The 22,259-nt window shown below is 39.5% G+C and overlaps 1 protein-coding gene across 3 annotated transcripts in view; it reads left to right on the plus strand.

Moving 5' to 3' along the window:
* LOC142350054 (universal stress protein Sll1388-like) overlaps positions 1-22,259 on the plus strand; it is a 31,596-nt gene that overhangs the window by 1,852 nt on the left and 7,485 nt on the right. The window contains exons 1-3 of one of the 3 annotated variants that reach the window (XM_075401969.1): positions 9,960-10,018; positions 10,592-10,973; positions 12,782-12,953. In XM_075401969.1, coding sequence (XP_075258084.1) covers positions 10,768-10,973; positions 12,782-12,953 — 378 coding nt within the window. In that variant the 5' untranslated portion in view covers positions 9,960-10,018; positions 10,592-10,767. Of the gene's footprint in view, positions 1-9,959; positions 10,019-10,591; positions 10,974-12,781; positions 12,954-22,259 lie in introns of those variants that run through there. The other 2 variants (XM_075401970.1, XM_075401971.1) reach the window with 2 other exon arrangements.

Below are 22,259 nucleotides of genomic sequence, written 5' to 3' on the forward strand. Positions count from 1 at the left end.
TAGATTAAATTGGTATGCGTAATGTGAACTAAGTTTTGACTTTAAAAAACGTTTGATTTTGTGTTTCTGCCTCTTAAATCCAACATTCCAAAGAGTTAATTATTGTCCAGAAAAAGGAATAATGTAACTCGATCATCTTTCTCTATAGCCGGAGAAAATTCAAATGAAGTCTTTTTAGAACACTGAAATTCCCCACTGTCTTTCACGCTTTAAATACTTTACCTAATTTGTTGGTGCCATAGTATACCATATACAAACGTTTATTTTTTGTTGGTTGAATAATTTGTGGTTCGATTTGATTCTGAAATTGGTTCATCAATCTCTATGAACAATTCGATTTTTCTTGGTGTAGATTCGACCCCCGATATTAATTTGAGGCTCGGTGACTACATCTGCGTTGAAATTTGTTACCAGATTTACTTTCCGTGAATATTTTTTTGTTAAGTTAGCTTTTGCTATTGAGCTAACAGTTGAAACCATGCAACAACAACAACAACAGCTACAACAGACAAAAGATGTTTCATGCAATTCAATTTCGACGCTGCGGTACGTGGCAACAATTCACTATTGAAGACAGCTAGCTGGACTGGGTATAATTTATAATTAGGTCAGTTTAAAGATACTATGACGCAATTGCAAAATGTGTCTCACCATTGAAGAGACTTCAGCGTTAGAAAAACAATTTAAAATTTCTCTCAAGTAGTCCATTAGTTCTCGGTTGGATTTGATTCTCAACTCCAAGCTGATGATTCCCGTGCCTGCCGCTCTTTTCCAGAAAAACTTGCCGAAATCTTTGATCGAGGCGCATGGGCCTTATTTTGTTGAAAATTAGAGTCTCGAAAATGATTGTCTTATGATTTCACCATATTTCAAAACATCCTAATGTTTTTAGCCTGTCTGAAAGCCTAAAATTTGTTTGTACTATGCTCCACAGCGTTGTATGTCGTTTGTTCGAACTCAATTTTTTTGAGTTCTTTACACACAAAAAATCTTTCCATTTGATCAAAAACATTCAAAAATGCTCAGTGTTGAAGTTGCATACTCTGGTCTCAATTAGTAACATCAACGTTGTACTAAAGTTATTAAAAAATTAATTTTCTGTGGGGAATTTGTCTAACTGTTATTCTGGAATTTGTATTGTCAGGTTTTTGAGCCAATCAAGTTGGTTCAGTGTGCTTTTCGTAGGTTTGGAAAGATCGTTTTACAATTTTTTTGGAAGTTTCTGACAATTATCCTCTCCTGTCTCAAAATAACTTCAAGTGCTTTAGTGTTAAGATGATCAGTGTAGTACTCCTCGGGGCCACAATCGTATCTTCAACGCAGACTAAAACAAAAGTGGGGCCCTTTTGCTGACAAAAATGGCAGTTTCTGCTTATCGTGAACCCTTTCTCCGTAGAAAACTTGCCAACTCCTTGTTTTAATTGTTAGTTATCAGCTTCAAGGCATAGTCTGATATATTTAGGTGCCTTGCTAGCTATTACCTATCCTGCATTTTCTTCACAAACTCTTGAGTTTGTTCTTTGTACGCAATTTTTGCAATAGGTGTGTGTGCATGAAAAATCTCGGGGCGTCATTTGGTTCAATAAATAGACTTGCTTTTTTGAAAATTGAACTGAAATCCTAAATGTTTCTGGCTTGCAGATTTGAGGGAAAATCTCAAAGTTGTCCAAACAATTGACTAGCTGGAAGCCCTTGGCCGCATACATTGCTTTGTATTTATCAACCTAAACAATGGAAAACTTTGGAAACGTTTTTGCTCGGATTGACGTCTTTGTCTTGGGAGGGTCCTGACTACGTTTTTCAGCGGCCATTGCATTTTTTCCAGCTGACAAATTTGCTTGACTCCGTTAGCTGATTTGAGTAGCACATAGTTGCCTCAGTCGCAACAAGATAAGTTATGATCTCTCCGTATTTTTTCGGAACCATTCTCGCTCCTGACCTCCTCCTATGGCTTTGTCCACATGCTCCTCTGCATTACAACTTAAAACAATAGTCTCCGTGGTTAAGAGGTCATCTGTATCCCTGTCTGCAATTAATCTTAACTGCCGTCGACTACTTCTGATAGTAGCGAACTCTTTGTCTCAGGCTTCTTTTTCATTATCGAGGCTCTTTGTCATGATTTTTTCATGATGAGCGTGTATTCTATCAATGTCACGGCACTCTTGTTTAATTGCAGTAAATGAGTCATGCAACTCTTTTTCGAGATCTCCCTGATGACCATCTTCTTTTTGTCAGGGTTCTAGGTGGTCAGGGTTATCTTCAGTTCTGTCAGGTCAGTTGTCTCTGTGTTGTCAGGGATTGAGCCTGCTTCAAGCTCTTTGAACATCAGATTTCTAACTTTTGTAACTTTGCCTGACTGCGTACATACACCAAATAGCTGTTGTACCCAGATTGTTATCCCAAAAAAATCATTTCAGCTCCCTGGGTTCGTTGTTGCTGACGCCAGTATCTTACTCATGAAGACCGTGTAATCAAACGTAAATACTTCATAAATTGCGTTGAAACCATAGGCTACAATCCTCTCATCACCTCTTTGAGCATTTTTCTCCTGGTCTTATCACAATGTTTTGGATCATTGCTGCTTTAAAAATTTATGCTCTCATGACGTCTGTTGAGTCTAGAGTCAATAAGCCAGCTCTATATTATCTCCAGCAATGTATTGTTTCAACTCAGAATTCAATTGTACCGTTATTTTCTGGCGTCTCTGTTATGGCCACATCTTACAGAGTGCGTGCATTTGTCGTACGTTTTGAAGTGTTCTGGTGCAACTTTGTTTTTTTTACAATTCTTAACGTCTCCGGCGTCTCCACATTGATAACAAACAACTTCAGAATGGCCAGTACTATAGTCTGATGATAAAGATTCCACCGTGAAAAGTTCATCACTTCTGTGAACACTCAATCCTGCTTCACCACTGCTTGGGCCTCTGCACTCTTTGAATTCGAGACTCATGGTCAATGCGCACACATCGAGTACTTTTAAGAGCTCCACGCTGTCTCTGGTGCATTCCAGTTACATATGCTTGATATTTTGCTGGATATGCAATTGAGTAAATTGTTTGTGCCAATTCTTTGCGCTGTGTGAACAAAATATTAGAACTTGTGTTGATTTCCGGAACGCTGCGCGGCACCTCTAACAAGATATCAAACTGCATTAGATTTACGTTAGTTCTCTCGTGGTGTTTCATACAGCTAGCTTCATTCAAAAAAGAAGCTTTGTTCCAACTCTGAGCAACACGAGACTGAGAGAATAATAGAAGAACAGTCAGTATCGCAGAGAGTTAACATTGGAAGTTTCCTCTGCTCGAGCGTATACTACACTTCAGACAGTATCTGCTTAAAAAATTCAGAGGCAGCTTCTTTAATTCTTTAAGGATTCTGTCAATTATTGATTATTGAAGGAGCTCTAATACGTATAATTAATCAAATTTTGCCGCAGAGTAATCTTAGCGACTACATTTTACAAATATTTCTTTTTTTTGCTGGGTAGTAGCGGCCGGTTCTCCTTTTTTGTGTAGTCAATGTTGCATGCATTCCAAGTAAGCAAGTTACGTTTGTTTTTTTTTGTGGTGTCATTTCATCTGCATGCTCTCTCTGGATGTCCTTTTTTATCATACTAACTGCGCTGTGCTGTCTTATTGTTCCTGCAGTCTTTTGCAGAGTGTCCGGGGCCCATTAAAAATATCAGATTCCTTTCCTGGGACACTTCTTGAAGTCACTATCATTCACTGATAGTTGGACTTATCCACACTCTTCTTTTTTGCTATGCTCTCAAGAAGACACTGCAACTTTGTCCTCATCTCTGTAAAAGTATTTGAATTGAAAATTTTTTCTGTGTGACGGAGCACTTTGAAAACTCAATTGCAGAATGTTGGGGACCAAGTCTTTGAAGTGTTTCTCAAAGACTTCATCTCCTGCTTCTCGGAGAATTATGTGCATTTGAAGTCCTCTGATGAATGAGCTGGCGTTGAAAGCAAGCAAGTCACGTTTGTTCTTTTTTCCGTGTCATTTTATCTGCATGCTGTCTCGATGTCCTTTTTCATTATACTAACTGCGCTGTTCTGTCTTCTTATTCATGCAGTTTTCTGCAGAGTGTCCAGGGCCCCATATATATATATATATATATATATATATATATATATCAGATTCCTTTCCTGGGACCCTTCATGAAGTCACTCTCATTCACACTCTGGAGTGATCCACACTCTTCGTTTTTGTGCTCTGCTATCAAGAAAACCCTGCAACTTTGTCTTCAACTCTGTAAAAATATTTGAAGAATTGAATAACTCCGATATGACGGAGCTTTTTCATAACTCAGTTGCAGAAATTTGGTGTCGAAGTCTTTGAAGGGTGTCTCAACGACTGCTCCTCCTGCTTCTCGGAGACCTATGTGCAATTCATGTCCTCTAATGAATGAGCTGGCCAATTCTTTCACAATATGAAGTCGATCCATCTGTGCAACCAAAGTCGCCCTTGTCTGAGTCTACACAATCTGAGTTTTAGCCATACGGCATTACATAAATTCCTACTCATATCCATCGTTCCTGACTGTGTTGAACGTCGTATCTTCGTTGTCTGCTCCAATTGACAATGGCCCGTGCTCATCGTTTTGATTCTTTAATCACTACTGATTTAATGAGGCCGTTTGTTTGCCACAAATGCTAAGAACCTCATGTTCCTTATTGGGATTTTTTCCTTTGTAGGTCAAGTTTTCATCTGTCTGTTGAAACGCTCTAAATTGAGCGAGCAAAGCAACTGTCGAAAAAAGTAACGAAATGGACTTCCACATCAGAGAAACGAATTGCTCTGGGTCTATGAATTAGTTTTGTGAGATACTGGCTGCTGGGCGCATAAACTGTTGCATTATGAACTTCGGGAATAAAAGCCCGTTTTAAATAGGTCAAAATGATGATGTTTCCAAGAAAGAGAAAACAACAAAATGATTTTCGCAGAAGTGTTAAGAGAATTTAATGCAAAAATCTGTTCGCTAAATCGAGATTGTCTTTTGCATTTCTGAGGTGAACAAAATTTTAAAATTCGCGGTTCATTAACCATTATAAATGAGAAAAATCAAGATAGGAGTTAAGTCATAGCACCTTGACTCATAGCGGGTGTGCTATGTGAGACCAAACAATGTTATCTCATTCAAAATTCCCGGAAATAGATCTATTTCTGGAGGGAAAATGAACCAATAGGCGCCTAAACAAATAAACACCTAAACAAATAAGCACCTAAAACCTGATGTGGGATGAGAAAGTCCAATATCAAATAAGTTATACTCACTCTACTCCTTCTTTCTACGTTCCTCCTAAAATGTTTGAAACCATATAACTTTCTTTTCAAATCGCAAGCATATCAGACAGTGGACTATTTCTATCGCTGAATTCAAACTTGATATTTTGAAAAGAGAAAAAATGTGAATTTTACAGGTAATCAGATTGTAAGTAAAGGAGGAAGGAACACTTCTTTGCAAACTACAATGTTTTGCTTTTTAAAAAGTTGTCAGAGGACATCCACAAGAATGATGGGAATCCCACATTTGTAGGCATCAAAGTTGTTCTGAAGCAATGAGGGTATTCTAATCAATAACAGTTGCCCAGTTTGCAATAAAATTGTTATGCGCAATTGCAACGTTCCCAATTGCTTTTCATATCAAGCTCAATTTACCTATAGCTAGTTCAATAACTGGGCCACTGTCGATCGCAAGCACTGAATGAAAAATAAGGAGAAAATACTCAAAAAACCACATGAAAAATCTCAAAAAGTCTCAAAAGTTTTTTCAACCTGAGAAGAGAGTTTTCAGACAGTTTGCAGTCTATTTTATTCATTATTGCGCCCTATTAATCTTGGTAAGCCATTAATACGACACTTTATTAGTCTTTTTAAACCCTTAGTGTCGGAACCTTAATTATCATGGTAAGGTTATGGTACGGCACCCTATAAATCTTAATACGGCTTTATACAACTAAGGGAGCCGTTGTAAAGTTGACTACTGGAGCTTTAGTAAACTTGAGATGAACTTAGTACAATTGTCTTCTCGGACATACACCGCGGCCTTATAAGGCCTTCTCCAAGGTCGGTCATCCTAGAAATGGATATGCTGCAGCAATATAATTTTAAAAAACGAATAAACTAGAGCTAAGCAATGGAACAAACTTTGAAGGTTATCTGCATAGAGAATATTTCTGTTGTCAAAAACAGACTAGAGTTAATTGCTTCTTTGTGAACTTGCTACTTTTGAACGGGCTCTTGAACAATACATTACAAAAAACCGCTTAATTCTAAAAGTGGCTGGAGAAGTTTGAAAGGTCGACAAAAGCTCTCTCATATTTCATTATATTAGTATATCGCAGAAGTATCTATCTACCTTACATACAAACAACTCAATATTTTGCAACAAAATCTTTCTCGTTGACGGTCCCCATAAAATAATAGGAACTACGTCGTTTCTTCTAATATATTTAAAACACGAAACCGAAAACACATTTCTATAGAAAAAACATTGTTTGAACAAATTGAGGACAAAATTGTCTAGACTTTGCTTACAAATATTATCGGAAACAACCTTATCAACAAATTTGACTGCTTGTTATAGGCAATGATTAAAAATGTAGAGGCATTAATAATGTTACGAGTGAACTGTTTATTAGTATTTTCGTAATCTAGTTTTCGCCAGTAGAAGCAGCAGGATCATTTTCGTAAACTTCTTCAACAGAGACGAAAATAAATTCTAACCCTATCATTTTACTTTATACAAACTCTCTTGTGTTTTGTGTGCTGCGGTGTTTGCTTGCATTACGTAAAACTCCTACAATTTTTCAAAATACCTATAATTCCTTTAAATAAATTTTACCTCTGGTATGAAGATAACATAAAAAAAGCTTTTTCATTAGAAATAAGTCAATTTTTTAAACTAATGTGGGAGATATGATAAGCAATGACCCAACAAACCATTTTATGATTTTTCAGGTGCATGGCTCAAAGAAAGTCACAAACCATAATTATGAGTGTGCGATCTTTCCAAAAGCGATGATAATAAAACTTCAAGGAAAAGTATAAATAAAAAATAACTACTTCAGCCTTCACTATAGAAGTTATTACAAGAGAGCAAAGTTCCTTTTTGATCTCTGACGAGTATCAAATTAAAAAACAACAAATAAAAAATGCTCTGTAATTTCTTAAGTTCTGCTACAACTCTTCAAAACAAAATTTTTCCTGATCTTCCATTGCTGAAAAACAAGACCCTGATAAATTGTGATTCGATTATAAAGGTTTGCAAACATGAATCCAAGACACCTTTTGAATTTTAAATTTTTGATTTTTTGACCCATTGATCAGAAATACTAAAATAATGACCCCATTACTTGCCACAAAACTGACCTCATACAATCTAAAAAGGTAGTTACTGCTTAGACCACCCAATACATTTGTGTCAAAAATAAAACAAATCATTTAGTGGTCACAATTTTTGCTTCAAGATAGCTAGTCCAGCTAAAAAGCTATTTTGAAGAAATTTTACCACAATGAGGTTTTTTCAATGCTGAACTAACTAGGTGCTCGCTGAACCTGATTTTGGATTGAAACTTTCGACAACAACCGCCTTGATATCTTTTACCACAGTTTTTAGATGGCGAGCAGACAGCAACAACTATTTTGGGACATCATAGATTTCTTGGATTTATCGAAATGTTACAATTCCTTCAGTCATAATTTTTTATAGTAAAATCAATGAAAACTTGTAAACGAAAGCTGCTTGACCAAATTGAATGTATTTTCTGTCCAATAGAATAAAGAGAACAATAGTCATCCAGAATTCGACCGGAAAAATTTTAATGGGATAGTGAAATATGCGGAAGATACCTTAGTTTTGATCTCAAACGAAATCTTATTAGACAAACCAACCAGCTCCATGGCACTCTCAAATTTTTCGGACCACTTTGAGCGACATTGTTTGACTCTCAACACATCCAAGCTTGAATAAATCATTCTTGTAATTTAAGTCGATTCAGTTAAGCTCAACATACAAGTCATTTCTAAAATCTGACTGATAATTTTGAAAATCATTTCTTATAAAATTTCTGGCTAAAAACACTATCCATGCACTCAAAAATCTTTTCCAGCAGAAAATTAAACTGAATAAAAAATTTGGTTTTTTAACGTTTGCACGATCCCGCTTTACTTCTGAATGGTTTTTTTCTTTTCAACTGATAATAATGACTGAAAAGCAGATAAACTGATCAGTAAAAGCTGTCACTACAAGAAAAAAAACAGTGATAACTCCACAGATTATTAATGCCAAGAAAATATCATAAGGATACGTTTATGAAATCACGAAACTGCATTTTTAGAATATACTGTTTATTTAAAACTGCTGTAACTTTAGAATGTAAGAAACAAAACTTGGCCAGATGAAACCAGGAATTCTAGCTTATAAAACACAGCATCCCAGTAGCCATAAAAAGTCTTTGAGGGCTCGGAATAGTTTTTCGCAAGGCCGGTTTCACTTAAATATAACTAAAATTTACTTCAACTAGAAAAACCAAAATTTTTGCGCTCAATAATTTTGGCTTATTCCCAACGCACTCCAGGGCACAACACACAGTACGAAATTTTTGAGCCATTTTAAATCTTTTTAAATTTCAAAACAATTCATTAGAACATATGTTTTGTTTCTATTGTTGATGCTTTTAGACGTGTTTACGTGCCATTATCGCTTTCTTTATTAAGTGGTTTCTGATAAATGTTATTTCTTCAATTTTTGTGTTTTTTAGCCGGGCTGTCGAAATGTTTAATCATAGATTTTTCTTAATATGTTACGTTGTTTCGACATTCATTCGCGTAATTTTTGCTCTGCCTTTTTTCATTTTCATCCTTTAAGTCTTAAGTCTAACTGCTGCAGGAAGGGTTTATGTTGAAGTCACTAGATAAACATGAAAAAGTGACAAACTCATTTGATTCGTTCTCCATTATATTTAAATTGGGAAATTGGACACATCGAAGTATTTTTTCTCCTTTTGACTTCTGAATGAGCCCTTCAAAAAATTTGGAGTGACAAATTTAACGCAACATTTAATTTTAAGCAGTAAAAGCTCCTGTTTTGTGTTGAGGCAGTGTCTTTTAACCTACCAAGTGTCGGTTTATTCAGTTTATTAGACCGTGTATTCGGAAAGCCTTTTTATTGAGCGAGGTTCCTTTTTTCTACCATAGTGGCTACTGTTTGATCCGATGAGGAAACTTTTGATATTTTTCATTAATTTTTGTGGATTATTTTGTTGTGGTGGCTGCAAATATAAAGAAGTCTTTTAATTGGAAACAAAAACTTGATTATTTCTTGTGTCTATTTGATGAGTTAAATATTCCAATTTCAAAAATCTCAAGGTTAATGTTTGAAGTATTTTTTGCCTTTTGAAGTGCTATGATTATGACTTTGCCATAGGATAATGTTCAGATTTATTGCCTGAGGCTCAGATATAATTGAAGGGTAATATCAGTGCTTTCCAAAAGAATTGTAATCTTTGGTATCTCAGATCTATCAAGAATTTTTTTTTGTTAGAAGTTCTCTGACTAAAACTTAATAAGTAAACGTCTCTGACTCCATAAGTACTTGATCACTAAAATTCACGTTATTGGACTTTTTCTACCCTTTTTTTAAATCATTTACTGCGTTTAGCGTTTCCCCTTTTTCTAATTACTTTGAATTTTGAAATGAAATTTTTGCTACCATAATTTTGCATAGACGCGACAATATGAAGTTTTAATTTCTGTTGTAAACTTTTGAACAATGGGGTCAACCTGGGTGTCTCTTGGCGGAACAGTTAATCAATGGAATTTGAATAATAACAGTTCATCAATACGTTTTCTCGTTTTTTCGTAGTCCTGGACATACTGATAGCAAATACATGTGTCAAAAAACTGCACTTCAAAAAGAGCAGCTTCAAATAACAGAAACTGCTAAATGGCTGACGTCAGCAAAATGGCTGTCAGATCAAACCTCAAATTGTTTAATTTTGGCCTCTAATGTAAGCTTAGATTACTCCAATGTGTTCGTTAATTCATCAGATAGTATATGATTAGGTACCCTAAATATCCGCCCCTCTTCCTGTCAGAAGCTGAATAAACCGGAATTGAATTTAATGCTTCAGTCGTTTTGAATTCAATAGGGGATTAATTCAGATTCAGCTCCCTGTTTTTTCAGTTTACCTCGACCGTGTTATAACGGGCAGACCGAACACAATATTTAATAGAGTTTTATATTTAGTCTTTGCTTTCCATGTTTTCCAGCTTTTTGATTCTATAGTGGGGTACTGTTAAGTGTCTTTCTGAGCGGCCTATACATTATAGGCGTCTACCGGTACCGAACTTTTGAGTAAAAGCGCTATTTTATAGCTATAGTTGCCACTTTTGTATCTTAATACATAGTGATCCTTAATGATCCGTTTTATTGGTCTGTAAGTTGCCGGAACTTTATTTAAAATTAGGTTTATTTCGGTACCGGAAGGCGCTTGTTATAAAAAATATCGATGTTTTTTTTTTGAAAATTTCTGTTTTTCAAAACAACAAACAGTACTTGAACGGTTTTAATAAAATATAAGCATTATGTTTACAACTTAACAACTTCACTTACAATCAGTGACCGAGGAAAATTTATTGTTACGATTGTTTATATTGCTATTATGTAATTGATTTCTTATTGAACTTTTATAGCAAAGCGTCCGCTTAGAAGCAACATCATCAATTTATTGGTACGATTTACAACCAATCAGTTTGTATGTGCAAAGCAATGGATTCTATAGTGCAGCCAATGTCAGAAATGAAAACAACAAACAGTGATGAGAAAGGTGCCGCGTGTGAAAAAACATCAGAACACAAGACTTCAGATTCAACAGAAATATCAAAAAATTTATCTCCCAAATCTCACAGAAAGATAGTGATTGCAGTAGACGCCAGTTCACATTCAGAGAGAGCACTTAGATGGTAAGTTGCAACTTTTTTGACCTTTTGACGTTTTATTTTTTTGTTTGACCTGAAGTGTGAACTCGGAAGATCCAAAAAGCTTGAAAACAATAACCTCCATGTTAGAGCCATTAGGCAAAAAAGGGATACAATATTTCGTAAGTCTGAAAGAAAGTTTTGTTTTCTTTTGAAAAGTAGACAAATTTTATTATCAGCTTGCCCTTGTCGAACTCAAGTCTAAATCATTATTGGGCAAGTATAGATCCAATTACAAAATAGTACTGATCAGTACCCACTTGAGCGTTTAGTTCCTCCCCCACTGAAGGGGGTCGGAACTCAATAGAGAACTCAAGGACCCATATGGAAAACAACGAATTCTTTTTTCAAACAACGCATACCGACTCTAAATTGTTTCTGCAATAAGGTCGGGTGTTTTTGAAATTCTTTATTTTTGCAGCACAACCAGCATTTTTAAATTAATTTTCAGAATTTCTGTGGAAACCTTAAATAATTTTTTGCTTGACTAAACAGTGTAATTGTAGCGTATTTCAAAGAATTTAATTTCCTTAAAATTACACTCTTCCACTCTTTTCCCTGCTAAAAAATGGACTAAAAATATGATAAGGAGGAATTTTTAAGAGAATAGGAGTGGAGTAAAAAGTGTAAAGAGTTGGATTAAAGAATGTGAAGAGTGTTTAAAAGGTGTAATTTCCTCAAAATTACACTTTCCTTGCTTTTTAACAGTGAAAATTGCTTTACACCCTTATTCTCGCTTGAAAACGTTGGAATATAGGTGAACACCTCAGCCCGGCGATCCAAAGAATTATGTCACTTTTCGGCCTGCCGGACGTGGATCAAGTGTGAATTAATAGTCAGACAGACCTGAGAGAACTGTTGTTCTGAGAAAAAATAGTCATGTACTGTGCTCCAACTTAGGACAAGCTTAAACAAGGAGAAAGCAAAACAAAAGGCAATATTGCGTAAGTTGCATTTGCAAAATTGTTCAGTATTAACTTACACTCGGATTTCAAAACTGGTGCGGTTCAACATATAGCCTGAATGCGACAATTGAGGAGGAGTCTTTTCCGTTCCCTAGTTCCGAAATTGTTATTTGTAAACGTAGGAAAATTTTCGGTATGTCTGGTTTCAACTAGACAAAAATCTCAAACGCTCTTACATTTTTTTTTCATTGGAAGGCATGCAGGAGGTCAGAGGTTCGAACCCATGTAGGGACGATTCTTTTTTGTAAGAATACTGAGAACGCGGTGAAAAAAAATAATTCACCGCGATTCACCGCATTCACCGCAAAAAGATGTAAGAAATACGCGGTGAAAATTATTTTTTTCACCGCATTTCACCGCATTTCTTACGAAAATTCACCACCAAACCTCGACCCGGGAAGTGTCCTAATTCATTTTTGCCCCAGATAGCAGAGCTTCTTCAAAGAGCTTTATCTCGTTTTGATTCATCTCCACTTTATCTCAGTTTGAGAGCAGATCCTGTGGCATCGGTGAATGTGAATGCGATGAAATTACATTAATTAGCAGAGATGAAATTTAGCCATGAACTTACATAATTTTCCGCTTTTGAATAAAAAAGTTGAATATTGAAGATAAAGTTAATACTTAAATCGCAAAAAGACCTTCGCCAAGAAAATTTTGAGGTTGTAATTTGAACTTGATCGCGGTCGTGAACAAATTTTTCAACCAATTTGAACAAGACTGGTCATAGGACAATATGTCTGGATGAGCTGATTTTTTTTGTTTTAATTCACGTGATAATTGGGCGAACATCATCTCGACCTGGTTTAAATCTGATTATGATTACAGGTATCTGCATCACTTCCATCGACCAGGTGACTCCCTCTTCCTCTTCCATGCAGTCGAATTGCCCAACCTGCCAGTTCTGGGATCCGGGGAGATATTCTACAAGGAGGCTCTGGATGAAGTGATCAAAGAGAAACATGCAGAAATAGGAAAACTCACAACCAAGTTCGAACAGGTCAGAACTGGTCTTATGGTTGCTAAGTCACGAATGTGTCTTGTCCAATGAATATTTCGCTTAATCTTTCGGGGACACATTATTTAGCAGTTCCTTGTTTTTTTTATTATTTCATGCTGGCCACAGATATCACAAACGTATTTTGTTAGGTAAAGTTTCACCCGCATTTGATCGTCATCGTGATCATTAGCCAGGAAGCTTCGTGAAGAGCGTTCTAGAAAATTACAGAATTTGAATAAATAGACAAATCACCCAGAGGATATTTTGTATCTTATAGAATTGAACAATATAGGTCGTGGTAGCTTAAGGAGATGAAGTTAAAGAATCGTTTAACAATGGAAATTGCTTCATCAAAAGTAATGAAACCTTGAGATACAACTGATAGCTATCAATTCTCAAAGGCTCCCTAGAAAGTTACAACAAAAATTAACGTCAATAGTTTTCATTTACTCTTCAGTTTTGTTATCCAAAGCGAGCTTAATCACTAGCTACATTAAATCACGCTATAACAAAAAAAAATCTACACGCTTGAATCTCCCCGTTGAAATATGACTATTTAAACTTGGCTTACGCCTCTTATGAGTGGAACCTCTTATTAACTCTACATGCTAATGTAAAAACGGATTGTGTGTGTGGCGTGCGTGTGCATGTGTTGTGTGTGTGTGTGTTTATGCTTTGTGTGTGTGTGTGTGCACGCGTGTGCGAAGGTGTAAGCGTGTGTGCTTGTTGGGGCGTGTGTTCTTGTCTGTGCGTGTTTTCTTGTGTGTGCATGTGTGTGAATGATCTTGTCCGTAAGTGTTTGTGTGTGCGACTGTGTTTGTGTATGCTTGAGTGCCTCTGTGTGTGTGCGTGTGTTCTTGCGTGCGGGTGCGTGTGTGCGTGTGTTCGCGTGTGCGTGTATGTGTGTGCCTGTGTGCGTGCGAGTTTTCTTGTGTGCGTGTGTGTGCTTGTTTGTGTGCGTGTATGTTTGTGTGTGTTGTGTGTATATTTGTGTGTGTCTGTGTGTTTGCGTGTGTGTATGTATGTGCTTTTGTGAGCGTGTGTCCTTGTGTGCACGTGAAACGAAATGTAATATTTCTCAAGTTGTATTTGCATTTCAGTACCGATTTACGCTTGGAGTTCGATACAGATAAGGTTCAACATATACCCTGATTGTGACAATTCAGGGGAAGTCGCTTCCGTTACCTGGTTGCAAAATTGTTGTCTTTAAACGTGAGAATATTAGAGGTATTTTTGGTTTTATCTAGAGAAAAATTTCAAACGCTCTTACATTTTTTCTTGGTATCTTCAGTTTTTAAACGGAAGAAATCGTCAGAACCTCCATTTCTTAAATTTGGCTTGTTTGGTTTTTTAGGGTAGGTGCAGTTGGTGCAAAATTTTGATAAGTGACTTATGTACGTGATTTCTTATGATCATATGAAAACACAGTGATTGTGATTTAACGAAGTGAATCCCCATCATTGTTCAACATCATTGTTTTAATTTGAAAAACAAATTAATTTTTTTCAACTTGTTTATAATTGAGCGAAAGAAAAAATTCAATCATTTTTGTTTTTATCATCCTGAGGTGCGTCATTGTCTCCAAAAGGTACATATGAAACTCCTGCAATGAGAAATTTAGCACATAATTGACTACTTTACAAACAAAAAACTGAATGGTGTATGAAAAATCAATAAATTTATAAGTTTTAAATTGAACATAAAGAACATAGCGACGAAATTGATAGGCTTATTATGTGAAAGTTGCCCGATTCATTTTTGCCGCAGATGACAGAGCTTCTTCAAGGAACTCTATTTCGTTGTGATTCATCTCCACTTTATCTCAGTTTGAGAACCGATCCTGTAGCATCGGTGAATGTGAATGCGATGAAACTACATTAATTAGCAGAGATGAAACTTAGCAATGAACTTACATATTTTTTCCGCTTTTGAATAAAAAAGTTGAATATTGAAGATAACCTTCGCCAAGAAAATTTTGAGATGTAATTTCGCCAAGAAAATTTTTGAACTTGATCGCGGTCGTGAACAATTTTTTCAACCAATTTGGACAAGACTGATCAAAGGACTATATGTCTGGGTGAGCTGATTGTTTTTGTTTTAATTCAAGTGATAATTGGGCGAATATCATCTCGACCTGGTTTAAATCTGATTATGATTACAGGTATCTGCATCACTTCCATCGACCGGGTGACTCCCTCTTCCTCTTCCATTTAGTCGAATTGCCCAACCTGCCAGTTCTGGGAGGATCCGGGGAGATATTCTACAAGGAGGCTCTGGAAGAAGTGATCAAAGAGAAACATACAAATAACTTAAATAATTTTCCTTTACTCTTAAGTTTTGTTATCCAAAGCGAGCTTAATCACTAGCTACATTAAACCACGCTATAACAAAAAATCTATTCGTTCGAATCTCCCCCCTGAAATATGACTATTTATACTTGAATTACGCCTCTTATGAGTGGAACCTCTTATTAACTCTACATGCTAATGTAAAAACGGGTTGTGTGTGTGTGGCGTGTGTGTGCATGTGCTGTGTGTGTGTTTATGCTTTTTGTGTGTGTGCGCACGCGTGTGTGCAAGTGTAAATGTGTGTGCTTGTTGGGGCGCGTGTTCTTGTCTGTGCGTGTTTTCTTGTGTGCGCTTGTGTGTGAATGGTCTTGTGCGTTTGTATTTGTATGTGCGATTGTGTTTGTGTATGCTTGAGTGCCTGTGTGTGTGTGCGTTTGTTTTTGCGTGTGTGGTTGTGTATACGTGTGGGTGCGTGTGTGCGTGTGTTCCCGTGTGCGTGTATGTGTATGCCTGTTTGTGTGCGAGTTTTCTTGTGTGCGTGTGTGTGCTTGTTTGTGTGCTTGTGTGTGTGTGTTGTGTGTAAATTTGTGTGTGTGTGTGCTTGTGTCTGTGTGCATTTGCGCTTGCGTGTGCATGTGTGATTGTGTGTGTATGTGTACGTGCATGCTTGCGTACGTGCGTGTTTGCTTGTGTGTGCGTGCGTCCCTCTGTGCGTGTGTGCCTGTGTATGGGCGTGTATGCTTGTTTATGTGCCTGCGTTGTTGTGTGTGTGTGCGTGCTTGTGTGTATGTGCTTCTGGGCATGCTTGTGCGCATGAGTATGTGCTTGTGTGGGTGCGTGTATGCTTGTGTGTGTGTGGTTGTGTGTGCGCCTGTGTGTTTGTGCGTGCATGTGCGCCTGACTTTGCGTGTGAGTGTATGTGTGTGTGTGTAAGTTTTCGTGTGCGCGTGCGTGAAAACTTGTTTTTGTGCGTGTGTGTCATTCAGTGCGTGTAAGCTTGTGTTTGTGTGTGTGTGTGCGTGTGTGTGTGCTGTTTATATGTTTGCGTGTGTGGGTGCATGTGTTTATGAGTGTGTGTGTGTGTGTTTGAGTGTATATGTGTGTGTGCTTTTGTATTCGTGTTTGCGTTTGGTCTGTGTGCTTTAGTGCTTGTATGCCTGTGTGATTGTGTATGTGATTGTGTGTGCGTGTGTCCTTGTGTGTACGTGTGCTCTTGTCTGTGTGTGTGCGTGTGTTCTGGTGTGTGTGTGTGTGCGCCAGTGCTTGTTTGTTGATTGTGCGTGTGTGCGTGTTTGCGAGTGCGTTTACGCTCGTTTGCGTGTGTGCTTTGGGTTTGTATGTGTGTGCACGTGCTTGCTTGCCTGTGTTTTTTGGGTGCCTGTGTGTATGCGTCTATGCTTGTGCGTGCGTGTGTGTGACTTTGTCTGTGTGCGCTTATGCTTGCCTGTGCATTTTCGCTTTTTTGTGCGTGTGTGCTTGTGATTACGCGTGCGCTTGTGCGTGCGTGCGTTTTTTTGTGCGTGCTTGTGTGCTTGTGTGTGCGCGCGTGTGTTTGTGTGTTTGTGCGGGTGTGTATGCTTGCGGGTGTTTGTGTGTCTGTGTGTGCGGTTGTGTTTGTGTATGTTTGAGTTCTTGCGTGTGCTTTGCGTGTGTGCTTGTGTTCGCTTGTGGGTGTATATGTGTGCTTGTCTGCGTGCAAGTTTTTGTGCGTGCGAGTATGTGTGCGTGCTTGCTAGTGTATATATGTGTTCTTGTGTGGTTGTTACTGCTTGTGGGCGCGTGTCTGCTTGTTTGTGTGCTTGCGTGTGTGTGTATATGTGTGTGCTTTTCAGATCGTGAGTCATTGTTTGCGCGTTTGCGCTCGTGTAGTTCAGTGCTTGTGTGTGTGCATGTGCCTGTCTGTGCGTTTGTTCTCGTGTGTATATGTTCGTGTGTGTGTATATGCTGTGTGTTAAAGCTCGAGTGCTTGTGTGTGTGTTTGTGCTTTTTTGTGCGTGAGCGCTTCCATATATATTATATATATATATATATATATATATATATGTGTGTGTGTATATCCACCTGTGCGTGTATGATTGTGTGCTTGTGTGCTTGAGTGTCATTGGGATGGCGTGCGCGTGGGTGGTGTGCGTGTTTGCTTGTGTGTGTGTGTGTTTGCTTATGTACGCTTGGGTATTAGTGTGTGTGTGCTTATCTGTGTGTGCGTTTGTGCTAGCGAGTGCATGTGTGATTGTGTGTGTGTGAGTGTACGTGCATGCTTGCGTGTGTGCGTGTTTGTTTTTGGGCGCGTGCTTGTGTGTATGTGCTAGTGGGTGTGCATGATCGCTGGAGTGTGTGCTGGTGTGGGTGAGTGTATGCTCGCTCGTGTACTTTTGTGTTTGAGTGTCATTGGGGTCGCTTGCGCGTGTTTGGCATGCGTGCTTGCTTGTATGTGTTTGTGCTTATGTTTGCGTCTTGTGCGTGTGTGTGCTTATCTCTGTAAGTTTGTGCTTGCGTGTGCATGTGTGATTGTGTGTGCTTGTGCGAGTTTACGTGCATGCTTGAGTATGTGCGTTTTTGCTTGTGGGTGAGTCCGCCCTTCTGTGCGTGTGCCTGTGTGTGGGCGTGTATGCTTGTGCATGTGCCTGTGTGCTTGTGTGTGCGTGCTGGCGTGTATGGGCTTGTGGGTGTGCACGTTTGTTGGAGTGTGCTTGTGTGGGTGCGTTTATGCTTGTTTGTGTATGCACTTGTGTGCGTGCCTGTGTGTGCTTGCGCATGCTTGTGCGGCTGAAGTTGCGTTTCCGTGTTTGTGCAAGTTTTCTTTTGTGCGTTTGTGTATGCTTGTGTGTGTGCGTGTGTGTAAGTCAGCGGGTGTTTGGTTGTGTGTGTGAGCTGTGTGTATGCTTGCCTGTGTGTATGCATGTGTTTTTGTGTGTTTGTGTGTATTTGTGTGATTGCTTTTGTGTTCGTGTGTGCGTTGTTGTCTGTTTGCTTGTGTGCCCGTGTAATTGTATGTGTGCCTCTTTGTGCGTGTGTTCTTGTTTGTATGCGTGAGTGCTTGTGTGTTTGATTGTGCGTGTGTGAGTGTCCGCGTGTGGGTTTACGCTTGTTTGCGCTTTTTATGTGATTGCGTTCGTTTGTGTGTATGCGTGCGTTTTTGCTTATTTGTGCGGGTGCTTGGTGTATGCGTCTGTTTGTGCGGACGTTTGTGAGCTTTTGTTTGAAAGCGCTTATGCTTGAGTGAGCATGTTTGCTTGTTTTTGTGCGTGTGTACTTGTGATTACGCGTGTGCTTGTGTGTGCGTGCGTCTTTTTGTGCGTGCTTGTGTGCTTGTGTGTGCGTTCATTTGTGCGTGCTTGTGTGCTCGTGTGTGTTCTCGTGTCTTTTTGTGTGCGGGCTTGTATTCTAGTTGGCTTGTGGGTTTGCAAGTGTGCTTTTGTGTATATGCTTGTGGTTGATCAAGTGTGCTTGTATGGTGTGCTGGTGCGTGCATGCTTGTACGTTCTATTGGTTGTGCTCGTGTGCTTTTGTGCGAGCCTGTTGGTGTGTGTGTGCTTTTTGTGTTTGTGTTCTTGTGTGTGTGTGTTTGCGTGTGTGTGTGTTAGTGTGCGTGTATGTGTGTTCTTGTGTGTGTGCGTGCTTTTGCTTGTAAGCATCTGCTTTCGTTTATGCGTATGTGCTCGTATGTGTTTTTTTGAACGTGTGTGCTGGAAGGTGTGCGAGTGTGTGCTTTTGCTTTTGTGTGCTTGAATTCCTTTGTGCTTGTGTGTGTGTAAGTGTGTGCTAATTGTATGCTTTTGTGTTTGTGTCTGCGTGTGCTTTTGTTTGTGTGTGTGTGTGTGCCTGTGCGTGTGTTCATGTGTGTGTGAGTGTATGTGCATATGTGCTTTTGTTTGTGTGTGTGTGCTTGTGTGTGTGTGTGTGTGTTCTTGTGTGTATGCGTGCTTTTGCTTGTAAGCATCTGCTTTTGTTTGTGCGTATGTGCTCGTATTGTTTTTTTGAACGTGTGTGCTGGAATGTGTGCGAGTGTGTGCTTTTGCTTTTGTGTGCCTGAGTTCCTTTGCGCTTGTGTGTGTGTAAGTGTGTGCTAATTGTATGCTTTGCTGTTTGTGTCTGCGTGTGCTTTTTTTTGTTTGTGTGTGTGGGCCTGTGCGTGTGTTCATGTGTGTGTGAGTGTATGTGCATATGTGCTTTTGTTTGTGTGTGTGTGCTTGTGCGTGTGTGTGTGTGTTCTTGTGTGTATGCGTGCTTTTGCTTGTAAGCATCTGCTTTTGTTTGTGCGTAGGTGCTCGTATTGTTTTTGTGAACGTGTGTGCTGGAATGTGTGCGAGTGTGTGCTTTTGCTTATGTGTTCTTGAGTTCCTTTGTGCTTGTGTAGGTGTAAGTGTGTGCTAAGTGTATGCTTTTGTGTTTGTGTCTGCGTGCGCTTGTTTTTGTGTGTGTGTGTGCCTGTGCGTGTGTTCATGTGTGTGTGAGTGTATGTGCATATGTGCTTTTGTTTGTGTGTGTGTGCTTGTGCGTGTGTGTGTGTACGTGTGCTTTTGTGTTTTGTATTTGTGTGTGTACTTGTTTGTGTGCGTTTGTGTGTGCGTGCGAGTGTGTGCTTGTATATGTTTGTGTATGCGGGTGTGTGCTTTGCTTATTAGTGTGTTTTTGATAGTGCGTACGTGCTTTTATTTGTGTATTTTCGAATATGTGTGCTTGTTCGTGTGCGTGTGTGTGCCTTGTGTGTGCGTGTGTGCTTTTGTTTGTGTGTTTGTGTGTGCTTGCGTGCGTGTCTGCTTGTTTGTGTATGCTTGTGGTCTTGTGTGTGCGTGCGTCCGCGTGGGCGTGTATGCTCGTGAGCGTTTGTGCTTGTGTTCTTTGTGTGTGTATGCAATTGTTATTCTTTGTGTGAGCTATTGTGTGACTTTGTTTGTGCTTGTGTGTGTTTGGGTTCGTGTGTGCGAATGTGTTTTTGGGGGGTACGTATTTGCTTTTGCTCGTATGTGTGTTTATGTGTCTCTGCTCGTGTGTGTTTCTGTACTTGTGTGTGTGTGTGTATTTGTGTGTGTGTGTGTGTGTGTGTGTGTGTGTGTGTGTGTGTGTGTGTGTGTGTGTTGGTGTGCTTCTGTTTGTGCATATGTCCTTGTGTGTGTCTTTGAGCGTGTGTGATTGTATGTGCATGTGTGCTTTTGCGCGTGCTTGTGCTTGTTTGACATGTGTGCTTGTGTGTAATTGTGTGTGCTTGTTTGAACGGGCGCATTTAGGCTTGTATGCCGACTGGTGTGCGCGTTTGTGCTTATGTATGCGTGTGTGAGTGTGTGTGTGTGTGCTTTTTTGTGTTCGTATGTGTTTGTTTGTTTGTGCATTTGTTTGTGCGTTTGAGCTGGTTTGTGCGTGAGGGCTTGGGGATGTGTGTGTGCGTGTGTTTGTGTGTCCACGTGTGCGTGTATGCTAGTGTGCGTGTGTGTTTGTGTGTGATTGGGATCGCGAGCGCGTGTGTGTGTGCGTGTTTGCTTGTGTGTGCTCATGTGTATGCGTCTAAGCTTGTTCGCACGTGTGTGTGCTTTTTTCTGTTTGCTTTTGTGCTTGCGTGTCCATGTGTGATTCTTTGTGTGTTTACGTGCATGCTTGTGCATATGCGTATTAGATTGTGTGCGCGTGCGTCCTGCTGTGCGTTCGTGCCTGTGTGTGGGCGTGGATGTTTTTGTATGTGCTTGTGTGCTTGTTTGGGTGCTTGTGAGTATGTGCTAATGGGTGTGCATGTGCGCTTGAGTGTGTACTTGTGTGGGTGCGTGTGTGTATCTGCTTGTGTGCGATTGGTTGTGTGTCTGCCTGTCTGTGCGTCCGCGTGCTTATGCGCCTGAATTTGAGTGTTCGTGTATGTGTGTGTGCGAGTTTTCTTGTCTGCGTGCGTGCATGCTTGTGTATGTGCGTGTGTGTAAGTCAGTGCGTGTTTGTTTGTGTGTGAGAGCTGTGTGTATGCTTGCGTGTGTAATTGCATGTGTTTGTGTGTATATTTTTGTGTACGTGTGTGCGCTTTTGTGTTCGTGTGTGCGTTTTTGCCTTTGTGCTTGTGTGCTTGTGTACCAGTGTGATTGTGTAATTGCGCCTGAGTGTGCGTTTGTCCTGTGTGTGCATGTGTTCTTGTGCATATGCGTGAGTGCTTGTGTCTTTGATTGTGCGTGTGTGCTTGTCCGCGTGTGCGTTTACGATTGTGTGCTTTTATTTGATTGCGTTTGTTTTCATTTATGCGTTCGTGTTTGCTTTTTTTGTGTGGGTGCTTGTGTGTATGCGTCTATGCTTGTGCGTGCGTGTGTGTGCTTTTGTCTGTGTGTGTTTATGCTTGTGTTTGCATGTGTGCTTGTGTTTTTGTGCGTGTGTGCTTGTGAATACGGGTGTGTGCTTGTGTGTGCGTGCGTCCACTTGGGCGTGCTTGTGTGCTTGCATGTGTGTGCGCGTGTCTGTTTGTGCGTGGACGTGTATTCTAGTGGTCGTGCGTGTGAGCTTGGGGTGAGCAAATTTTCTTGTGTTGTGTGCTTGTGTGTGTTTGCGTAAGGCGTGCTATTGGTTGTGCATATATGTTTTTGCGAGTGCTTTTTGGTGTGTGTGTGTGTGTGTGTGTGTATGTGCTTTTTGTAAGTGTGCTTACTTTTGCTTTTGAGCGTCTGCTTTTGCTTGTGTGCGTATGTGCTTGTATGTGTTTTTGTGAAACTGTGTGCTGGTAAGTGTAAGAGTGTGTGCTTTTGTGTATGTGTGCTTGAGTTCGTTTGTCCTTGTGTCTGCATGTGTTCTTGTGTAAATGCGTGAGTGCTTGAGTTTTTGATTGTCCGTTTGTGCTTGTCCGCGTGTGCTTTTACGCTTGTGTGTTTTTATGTGATTGCGTACGTTTTCATGTATGTGTGCGTGTTTGCTTTTGTTTTTGTGGGCGCTTGTGTGTATGCGTCTATGCTTGTGCGTGCGTGTGTGTGCTTTTGTCTGTGTGTGTGAGTGTGTTGGCGTGCTTCTGTTTGTGTCTATGGGCTTGTGTGTGTCTTTGAGCGTGTGTGATTGTGTA

Source organism: Convolutriloba macropyga, chromosome 11 (assembly GCF_964194025.1).
Source record: "Convolutriloba macropyga chromosome 11, txConMacr16.3, whole genome shotgun sequence".
Lineage (NCBI taxonomy): Eukaryota > Metazoa > Xenacoelomorpha > Acoela > Convolutidae > Convolutriloba > Convolutriloba macropyga.